At 36.1% G+C, this 11,033-nt stretch overlaps 1 protein-coding gene and 1 long non-coding RNA gene across 2 annotated transcripts; one reads left to right on the top strand and one right to left on the bottom strand.

Moving 5' to 3' along the window:
* The first annotated feature begins 301 nt into the window (after positions 1–301).
* On the top strand, positions 302–6,377 carry LOC132632401 (dolichyl-diphosphooligosaccharide--protein glycosyltransferase subunit STT3B). Its single transcript, XM_060348328.1, has 7 exons — positions 302–842; positions 1,414–1,927; positions 2,348–2,884; positions 3,945–4,399; positions 4,764–4,886; positions 5,116–5,175; positions 5,972–6,377. The coding sequence occupies exons 1-7, from the start codon at positions 496–498 to the stop codon at positions 6,099–6,101; spliced, it is 2,166 nt and encodes a 721-aa protein (XP_060204311.1). The 5' UTR covers positions 302–495; the 3' UTR covers positions 6,102–6,377.
* Positions 6,378–6,891: 514 nt separating this feature from the next.
* LOC132632402 (uncharacterized) lies at positions 6,892–10,678 on the bottom strand. The gene is made up of 4 exons (XR_009579370.1): positions 10,318–10,678; positions 9,494–9,672; positions 8,603–9,245; positions 6,892–8,502 (listed from the first exon to the last, which is right to left on the bottom strand). It is a non-coding gene; the product is annotated as an uncharacterized LOC132632402 (long non-coding RNA).
* Positions 10,679–11,033: the final 355 nt, after the last annotated feature.

Raw genomic sequence — 11,033 nt, 5'->3', positions numbered from 1 at the left:
CCCACTCATACACACTCAAAGTTAGAGGACATACTTGTCGATTGAGGCCAAGTTTGAAAGCATGTGCATGTATTATCCAAAGTTCTTTTTGGAATTAGCGAAAAGAGAAAGAATGTCATGTAAATAGGGACAGTGGACTAAACATTAGTCTCATAAAAAGGATATTGGTGAATTTTATCCACATCGTACAAGCCTGGATTGGGTCTCTTCATTCTTGGCAATTGGGCCTAAAAGGAAAGAGCTAAGCCCATTGACTAAAGGAAAATAGATACCTCGTAAAAGTCCTCCTTTTATGTCATTTTTTCCACGTTTGTCGATTCCTTGCTGATCCCTCATGATTCACAGAGTAGCGTTTCAGTAGGGTTTGCGTTTTGATCCTTATCCCAAAAATTAACTCTTAAATGTAACAAAAGATCCCTCAAAACTCAATAAATTCGAACCAAAAACTCCAATTCAACTGAACCACTAGATCTAATCTTAAAAACTGTAGCAAAAATGGAGAAAGCAACGGATCTGCAATCACTCTTCTCACTGAAATCACTAAAGCTGAAAACGAAGCAACAGGAGCTACTCCTTCGTATCTCGATTCTCGGACTCGTATACATTCTAGCATTTATAACTCGGCTTTTCAGTGTGTTAAGATACGAGAGTATGATCCATGAATTCGATCCGTATTTCAATTACAGGACAACATTGTATTTGACAGAGAAAGGTTTTTATGAGTTCTGGAATTGGTTTGATTCGGAGAGTTGGTATCCACTTGGACGTATTATTGGGGGTACTCTCTATCCTGGACTTATGGTTACTGCTGCCTTTATTTACTGGACACTTAATTTCCTCAGGTATCCCTTTTCTAAATGCTCTGCTTTTTTATTACCAAAAATGAAAGACTTGAGTTTATTGCATAAAGTGAGGACTAATTTTGTAAAGAAATTGTGAAAGTGGAAGCATTGTGTGAGGAGAGTTATAAATATATATATGGACCGGAAAGCTATTTAATGAAATTTAGGAAACATCAAATTGAATATGAGTAATTGAGAGAATTCTTTTGTTTATTGAAAGTGAGACATAGAGGGCAAAGTTTAATGTTTTCTAAAAATACTTACCGTTAAGCTGCAAATTAATGTGGCTTTACTAAATTAGCTGCAAAGTTTTAATCTTTCTAAAACTTACTTAACTTTAAGCTGCAAATCGAGAGCGCAAACAATGCCTCTTTGCTAAATTAGCCAAATTTGAGTATACTATTTTGTCACGTTTGTGAAACTCTGAAACTTTTGTCTAATTTGTGAAGATAAAATTTCAGTCTTCGATCCCTCGGGCTAATATGATCTGTAACCTGAGAGACATGCATTTTCAATACTGGAAAATGCAAAATTCTTCTCCGATAGCTAAAAATATAACATTCTTTTTTAGGTTTGCTGTCCATATCCGGGAGGTTTGTGTGCTCACAGCCCCATTCTTTGCTTCCAACACAACCATTGTTGCTTACTTCTTTGGGAAAGAGTTATGGGATTCGGGTGCCGGGCTTGTGGCTGCAGCATTGATTGCTATCTGCCCGGGTTACATCTCAAGGTCGGTGGCAGGATCATATGACAACGAGGGGGTTGCAATATTTGCTCTGTTGCTTACTTTCTATTTATTCGTTAAGGCAGTGAAAACAGGTTCACTTGCTTGGTCTCTGGCTTCGGCTTTTGGGTACTTCTACATGGTTTCAGCTTGGGGTGGTTATATCTTTATCATTAATCTTATCCCGCTCTATGTGCTGGTACTCTTGGTTGTTGGAAGATATTCAATGAGGCTATATGTGGCTTACAACTGCATGTACATTTTAGGAATGTTGCTAGCAATGCAAATTCGTTTTGTGGGTTTTCAGCATGTACAGTCCGGGGAACATATGGCAGCAATGGGAGTATTTTTCTTGATGCAGGTATTCTTTTTGTCCTTTGTACTATTTGGATGGAAACAGATAAAAGTGAATCATGTTTCTTTAAATTGTTTTATATCACTATGAAGTAGTTGTTCATGTTTTCCTGTATAGTCCGTAGCTTTATGCCCTTTTAAGGATGCAGCTGCTGAGGTATTCTGGGGTCCTTGATGGGAGTTCATAGCATTTTGTTCAACTCCTCCTTCAGGAGGATTTCTTCTCCTCAGCTTGTAGATTCCCCCCCCCCCCCCTCCCCCGTAAGAATCTAATCTGGAGGATAGAGTTTTTTTTTCTTTGGACATTTTCTCCTTCAGCCTGTTCTTTTTGTTCTTTGCTCATGACCGATAATTGATGTTAGCATTTTACTGATGCTTGAGAAGGTGGACAGCTGGTTCTCAATACAAAGTTTTGATCTTGTTGCAGGTGTTTTATTTCTTGGATTGGGTGAAGCATCTACTGAATGACCAGAAGTTGTTTCAAGCTTTCTTAAGAATAACATTGACTTGTGCTATAAGTGTGGGTGTCATTGCTCTTGGAGTTGGCACTGCTTCTGGTTATATCTCTCCATGGACTGGTCGGTTTTACTCACTTCTGGATCCAACTTACGCAAAAGACCACATTCCCATTATTGCTTCTGTTTCTGAGCATCAGCCAACCGCATGGTCATCTTTCATGTTTGATTTTCATATATTGCTAATCCTTTTTCCGGCGGGTCTGTATTTCTGCTTCAAACGGCTGTCGGATGCTACTATATTTATTGTGATGTATGGTCTCACGAGCATGTACTTCGCCGGGGTCATGGTTCGATTGATTCTTGTTGCTACACCTGCGGTATGCCTCATCAGTGCTATTGCTGTCTCGGCAACTATCAAGAATTTAAGTCAGTTGGTGAGGGCAAAACCAAAACCTACTCAAGGTGGCTCTGGTAAAGGAACAACTAGCACAAAGGCTTCCTCAAAGGTAGCATCACCGCATATGATTATTTATAGTTTTTCCTAATACCTCACATTACATGATGAACCTATATCTTCTTAACAAGCAGCCAGTTGGTGCAAACTTCTTACTGCTACTAATTCAAATAGCTTGAAAGACATATTAGCAGGAAACGAATCATGGGTGTTAAATAGCTTACGAGTCATTTAATAAACAGAATTTTATTGGAAGATGATGTAAAGTTTTCAGAAACTTTAGAGTGCTCCGACAAGCAAATGGAGAAACAAAGATATTTGATGTATTTGTCTGACTTGACACATCTGAAAGATCTCTATAGGGAATGGTAAATTTTGATGTTTTTCTTCAATGTCCTTCAAGTTTGAAATAAGCCGCCTTACAGAAACGTTGGACACGTTCTTTTTTTCCCTTCTCTTGGATTATCTCTCAACTCAAATTTCTCTAAAATGGTCAACAGGTGTTTTGGTAATTTAACTTCCCAGTGTAATGTGTGTATGTTCCAAGACGTCTTACGGTCTTAATATGTGCAAGCAACTATATTGATATCTAGTGACAAAAATTGATATCTACTGACTAGTGGGAAGTTTAATAATCATGAATTTAGCAAACAGTAGCCAGTTATTTTGATGTAGACTTACTCTGGCTCCGTTGTCGTCTGCTTCTGTGCAGATCCCTTTTCGGGTTGGGCTATTGTCTGATCCGATAATCTAGTGCAACTATAAGTACAAAAAAATTTTGCTCCATGTATTATTGAATACCAATTCTTTGGCAAAGTTACTGTTACCCAAAAGGCATTATGATATGACTCCCGAACCCTTTTTCATTTTATTTTTACTCGTGAATCTAGCTATGTTACCTTTAACCACCGTGTTGTCAGAGCTGATTCGGATATTCTTGCTGTGAGATTCTCCTTACTTATCTTTCTGCATTTAACTTATCAATTCCTTGATTTTCTTTCAAAATGAGGTGATATTGAAAAAGAAATCACCAACCATAATCGAGTTTTGAACTACTTTCCAAATGTGGCCTATAACTAACTTGCTTTTGTAAATTATTGTGACTAAAACAGGGTGCGCTTGATCATTCTCTGCCCTACCAAAGAAATGGAGCAATTGCATTGCTTGTTGGTGCTTTCTATTTGCTGACTAGATATGCAATCCATTGTACCTGGGTGACGTCAGAGGCATACTCATCTCCCTCCATTGTCCTAGCTGCAAGGGGTGCCCATGGGCAGAGGGTTATCTTCGATGACTACCGTGAAGCGTATTTTTGGCTGAGGCAGAACACTCCTCAGGATGCTAAGGTCATGTCTTGGTGGGATTATGGTTATCAGATCACTGCCATGGGGAACAGGACTGTGATTGTAGATAATAATACCTGGAACAACACACATATAGCTACAGTAGGAAGAGCGATGTCATCTTATGAGGATGAAGCATATGAGATAATGAGATCACTGGATGTGGATTATGTATTAGTTGTGTTTGGAGGTGTAACTGGGTATTCATCCGATGACATAAACAAGTAAGGAGTTTGTTTATTTAAAAAGCATGGTTGCTACATTCTCTTTCCTTACCAAAAAAAAAAAAAAAAAAGCATGGTTGCTAATAGTTCTCCTCATGTGTATCTTATTTTCTTTAATCGATGTCTAATCCAGAAAATACTACTCCATGTTAATATCAGGCTTACTGTGAATTTTTTTTCACCTTTCTTTTTGCTATCGGTTATCCCGTTTAAGCATATAAGATGTCTTGTCTAATATTCACATACACTACCACTAGTAATGCTGATAAATATTTTTGTATAGGGTTTCATCTCCTTGTTTTCTTTCTTTGATGGTGGTGTTATCTTGTGACTGATTTAATTGTAATCATCTGTTTCGTGCTAGATTCTTGTGGATGGTGAGAATAGGTGGCGGAGTTTTTCCTGTCATCAAAGAACCAGATTACCTTGTTAATGGCGAGTATCGTGTTGACAAAGGTGCTTCGCCTAAGATGTTGAACTGTCTGATGTGAGTTCTCCTTGACCTCATGGCTCACTGTGTATACTGATTCTTCCTTCTCCAACTGTGTTTTGGTCCCTTGAGGGCAGCCCACTACATTATATTGTAACTTCCTAAAATATATTGGTACCTAAAGTTTATTTGTCTAAATTTTGGTGGTCGTAGTTCATATACTATTAGATCTCATTCTTTCTCTCGTACACAGATTAATTTTATACAACTGATGTTTCATGATTAGGTACAAGCTATCTTATTATCGGTTCGGTGAGCTGACAACAGAATATGGCCAGCCTCCTGGGTAAGTTACTAACCTCACTATTCCTCGTGATTATCAAAGGTATCATTGTGCTTGCTGGTTTTGTGATGGATATTTTAGACCCTTATTGATCTTATAAATATTTCCAATCAGAATTATTAAGCCCCCTTTTTCACGCTTTTGGGAACAACCAGTAGGGTGGGGACTGGCAAAAGACACTCATAAAATAAATGGGGTTATCAAATATGATTCCTGATCTTTTGAGCCTCCCGCATTGTGATAGAACCAACCTAATAAGCTGTTTGACTGGGAAGGAGGAAAATTTGTATATTACTACCATTTATGATGCCCAATACTTGGCTCCTTGGCTGAAGTGCAAAAGACTTCTGACAATTGTTAAAATTAAGTTATAAATTTGCTGTTTCCACAAAGATCTTTATGTCTCTTGTAGGGTTTGTTTTGTTAGAACTGATCTGTGTTTGGGTTTTTGGAAAAAGAACTCTGCACATTTTGATTTGGTTTTGGGATATTAGTTTTAGAGGAAAAAAAGAAAAAGCAAAAAGAGAAGCTATATGTGAAAAATATCACTGAAGCTTGAAAACACTTTAGACGTTTTTGTATGTGTAAATACAATTATCAGAATGACACGTTGGTTTTGCACTGAGAACAGCCGTTTTGCTGCCTTTGGTAATCAAATAAACAACACATGTTTTATTCTAATACTAAACTAATTGGTTTTGAAAGTGTTGTGGGCTTGTGGCTTATGTGATGAATTATAGATTTAGAAGACATTATTACTGGAATGCTGATGCCTTCCCAATATCTCTTTATGGTCCAGATATGATAGAGCCAGGGGGGTTGAAATAGGAAACAAGGACATCAAGCTTGAATACTTGGAAGAGGCGTTCACGACTTCTAATTGGATAGTCAGAATTTATAAAGTCAAACCACCCAAGAACAGGTGGTAAACATGGTATCTTGCATCTCTGCGGCTGTAATGAGGGTTTCAATTTTTGAAAGCATTAGATAGATATAGGTACTGCTTTCCTTCTCATCTTTTATTTTGTGGTGAAACTTATGGCTCCTCTTGCCTGGGATGTTCTTTTTGCAGGTTTTGTAGGAGTGTATGACTAGTAATATGGCCTAGTGTAATATTTTAGTCAAGTCTTGAGTAGTTTCTCTAAAATCATTCGTGTTTAGAGGAATTTGAAAATAGGATGACGGTAATTCATCCTTTTGGTTTACGATGTTGAGATCTGAAACTATGTGACTACTAGTTGCCTCGTTAGTTAGCCAAGTTGGTTTCTACACGAGTCCCGAACCAAAATGACCCAATAAAAACAGACTTGAACCAAAATACCCTAGAAAAAAATATGGTACAAAAGTACCTTTAAATACTGCGTTAAAGAATTTAACCGTGCCATTACGGTTAAGTCCTTTAATGCAGTAACCGTAATGGCACGGTTAAGTCCTTTAATGCAGTAAAATACTGCGTTAAAGGAGTTCCTCCTCTTTTTTGTTTTATTCTTTTGGTTAAACTCCTCTTTCTTTTACATTTTCACACTTTTTTACGTACTTTAACTATAGATTAATCATGCTTTGGGACTTTAAAATTTTAATATTTTACATAAAATCCTATTTATTTTTGTGCTATTAATAAGATAGGTTCAATGCATCAAAGATAAGCAAAACTTTGAATTGTCATTTTAGTGGTTGAAAAGTGTTCGAAGTTCATTTTGGTTTGAAGACTTGTTGTCATTAGCTTTAAGTTATTTACGTTTTAGGGTTTAGATTTAAGTGTGTTATATTTTAATCAAAATTGCATCATTCATACCAATCTCAAAATAACTAAATTGCATCATTCATAATAATATGAAAATGCTTAAACTTGTTCATTAATAACAAATCCAAACTTGTTAAAATACAATCATCAAAGAAAAAAAAAAACTTAAAATACATTCATCAATTCATACCCTTGAGTTGATGTAAAACTAAACATACTAATATTCTTCAAATTAACAACATCATCATAAATTAAACATATAACTAAAATCACAATATTCTTAATCATCATAAGAATTGAAGTCTTCAATATCGTCCTCAGATGAATATCCTAGGTTTGTTAAGACAGATCTTCTTCTTGTCGATGTTTGTTCCCTACCGGTTGATGATGTTTGTTCTTCGGCCAACTTTAGCATGTGAAACCTACAATGTCTTGCTAGCATTCTGTTGTTTTCTTTTCTAATCCTTTGTACGGCAAGGTCGCAAGTGTGTGCACCTACTCGAGGCATGGTTATTGAGAACCTTATTGGGATTTGAGAGTTGAGAGTTGAAATTTTTCAAGTTACGAACAAGACGTGATTCGGGACATTCGCGACGTAAACCACAATAATATTCATGTGGATCTGAATATTTCAGCTTGCGAAAATCGTTATTACGCTCCATTACAAGATGGAGCTTGAAATCGTCTAGCACGAATTCACTGTTATCGGTTGAGGAATCAACGGAATAGATGCTTTGATTTGAGTTGTCATCACCACGGCTATTCGAATCCAGTGGAAAAAATACCGACCAATTTATATTTCTACTATTCCACATTGAATTTTAAGAGGATACTAAGTAGCAAACTCAATAGGTTGTGAGATCATGACTATGATCCCACCAACTTTATTTAATACAATACAACTATTACTAATATCATGGGGAATCATCATAATCGGACATCTCACAATCTGAATCCCACTTGGATTTGAATCTGATGTAACCATGTTGACCATATTTTACCTTGAGGCAACATATTTTCATCCGATTATTCTCTTCACGAAAGCGGTTAAGAGCAAAATTCAACTTTTGTGGAGTGTCACGAGGCATTGACAAATCACGATTTTTTGGGCGTTGAAGCCCTAATGACCTCAAGTTTTGTTCCAGTGCTGCAATCTCCCTAACACGCCAATTCCACTCGTCGGTCATCATATTGTTGTAACGTTGATTGTATCTCTCGTTTGGGTTATTCGAGTATTCAAAATCTTCACCCAATTTATCATGTCCTACCTATTGCTTCGAATATCTCTCCTGGAGAGAACGTTGTAATACGACTAATATCTCCAAATTGGTTAAAAAATGACATAATAACTCATTTTTGTGTGGTTGGTACTTATTCGTCAATTACGTTATATTACACTCGCTAGCATCAAACGCGTGCATTGTGTTGTCAATCATGTTGATGTATAACGCAAATTTTAGATGCGTTATGACGTTTTTCTGTATGATAACTCCGATTGACAGTACACTGCACTAATTGACAACACGGGGCACGCGTCTGACCGGCTATAGCGCATGAATTTACTCCACTCTGATAAAGCAACAGTCCTGCAGATCAAGTTTATTATTTTAACTATTTCTCAAAGTGGTTAATAATTGAGCCGAAGTAATAAAAACTTCAATTTTGAGATGGAGAACAAAATATTACTGTATCGAAGGGTTTATAGGCTCCATTTTTGCCTTGAGTTAATGTTCATCCAATTCTTGGGTTGTTAAGGGGTTTCCCTTTGGCAGTGCTTGTTCCCTAAAATATCAACTCAAAAATTTCATGACCAAGCCTTCACAAAAAAAGGTGGTTTTGTAAGTTTCTAAGTTTAGCCAGACTTGTAAGCAAAGTCTGACAAAATCATTAACCAATATAAGTCAATCGGTAGAGAAATCTAGTAAGGAAAAGGAAAGAATTAAGCATGCACCTTCCTTCAGTATCATAGATTCCAGTATCACTGTCATGCTTCGATTGTAAGCATTTCTAAATGAACTATACATCTTCCTGTTGATTCTGAGCAATCAATTTTCGTCAAATGAATGATTTCGTTCTTACAAACAAAATCTTGTAGCCCACTAGAAGAATTACAATGTTACACAATATACCCAAGAGATTATGAGCTGTTAACCTTTTTTTTTTTTCTTTAGTTCTATCTCTCACAGGCATGACAAGCTTTTTTCATGAAATGCAGCTAAGCCACCAAGAGCAACAAAGTTGGCTTCATGCTCTATCAGCATTGAACATTAGCTTTCTTGCCGCAGGATTCAAATTCAAATAAGTTTTCTAGAAAAATGTCTCGCACGCCCTATAAAGGTATTTAAAAATTCATAAGAACTGATATAACGAAGGGGAAGATAGTTAAATGATAACCTTACTCCCTTTAAAATAGAGAAAATCAAATTAGGAGTCAGATCAGTTGGCATAAAAGGATCAAAATATTATAGGCCTACATCCTCCCTCCCATTTACTATCCTAATAAGGACTTTTAAGCATATACAATCTAATGCAAGTACCCGACCCATTCTACATTTTTTACTGGCATATAGTAGATACCTCATTAAAAGATAATGAATTAAGAGCGACACCAGCTGCAAAAGCCATGAAAATGCTTGATTGTAGATAAACTGTAACTTGTTGTATTCTCCATTGTACAGCTTCATGTAAACCCAGTGGAATCTAGGACGAATGCAAAATCCATCCATCAGACTCACAATGCATTAGACACACATTCCCTACACAAGGAAACCAAATTTTCAGTTGACTCTTGTAACACCCTCACTTCAACCATTTTTTTTATGACCGTGATGTCCGGGCCAGCTTGGCGGTTAATGATGAATATGTTAGTATATTAAAATATAACCCCTTTCTATTAAGTTAATGGTATTCAAAATATAACAAAATCACCAGTTAGTCCCAACATTTACCGTTTGTAGCCATTTTTTTTATTCATATTCACATGACTTGTGAAAATCAATTTCTACTCAATATGAATCAACTCCGATACTGTTATTCTTTTAATTTTTGCTGGCTCCACCTTGAGAACTTTATTCACAGTAGTATAAAATAATTGTAAACAATTTCTAAGTCAAAATATCAAATGACTTGGGTATTATCGACTGATGTTGATAGTAATAACATTATTGCCACACAAATAATCTAAACTTCACAAGTCTACACGGTGCAGAAGGCAACGAATTCAATCTTAAGGCTTCACTTTCAAGAACTAAGTCTTTTTTATATTGGAGACATGATCCGGCCAAAATTAGAACAAACTGCCTTGCTGTTGAATTTTTGAAGAAAAAAAACTAAGGTAACTATTTTTGTCATCTCCAATGTTGAACAAAACCAATTTAGTAGAACTTAAGTGCATTACTAACCTTTGGAGATTTTGTTCACACTTCACAGAGCCTTCCTCTATTCTCATTGCGTTCATCTTAATAAATTTGACTGCTACGAAATTAACACAGAACAATGAATAAATATATGCATATGCAAAATCAGTTAACAAAAGAGCCAAAAGCACAAGAGGGCGAAGGAGAAGAGGGAAAAATCCCCAGAACAATATCCCTAGTGCAACTCTCTCAACTCTCCCAAATGCAGCCACCTCAGAGAATGTTCTTTGAGAGGCAATTTGGACAGAACCAAGAAATTTAACACCCAAATATTAAAAAGAAAACGTGCATTGCAGAATCAATTAAGAAAACAGCAAGAGGCATAAATAACTCTAGAATAGAAATAAAAAACCTTATCAAGATTGTGGCTGTAATACCACCGCAAAAAGAAAAACATAAATAAATTTTCTGATCTACCTTGCACACCTTACGTTATCTATATTATGTCGTGATCATTTTCGTATACCACCAAGATACAAAATAAAAAACCATTTGTTAGATTAATACTCATAAAGAAACAAACACAATATACATAGGGGTAGTGTAAAACCTTGTATGTAGTTGGAGATGTGGATAAGGTGGGTCAATTTGTATTGTCGTTTGAACCTTGTTGTTAATGATATACCTACATTAATTATATATAAGAGATTACAAAATAATAGTGCTATTTTGTATAAGACAAACTGTAGTTTAATTTAGCT

This window comes from Lycium barbarum, chromosome 3, assembly GCF_019175385.1.
Source record: "Lycium barbarum isolate Lr01 chromosome 3, ASM1917538v2, whole genome shotgun sequence".
Taxonomy (NCBI): Eukaryota; Viridiplantae; Streptophyta; class Magnoliopsida; order Solanales; family Solanaceae; genus Lycium; species Lycium barbarum.
Note: the sequence above shows the minus strand (reverse complement) of the source record. Positions and strands in the feature narration are given on the sequence as shown.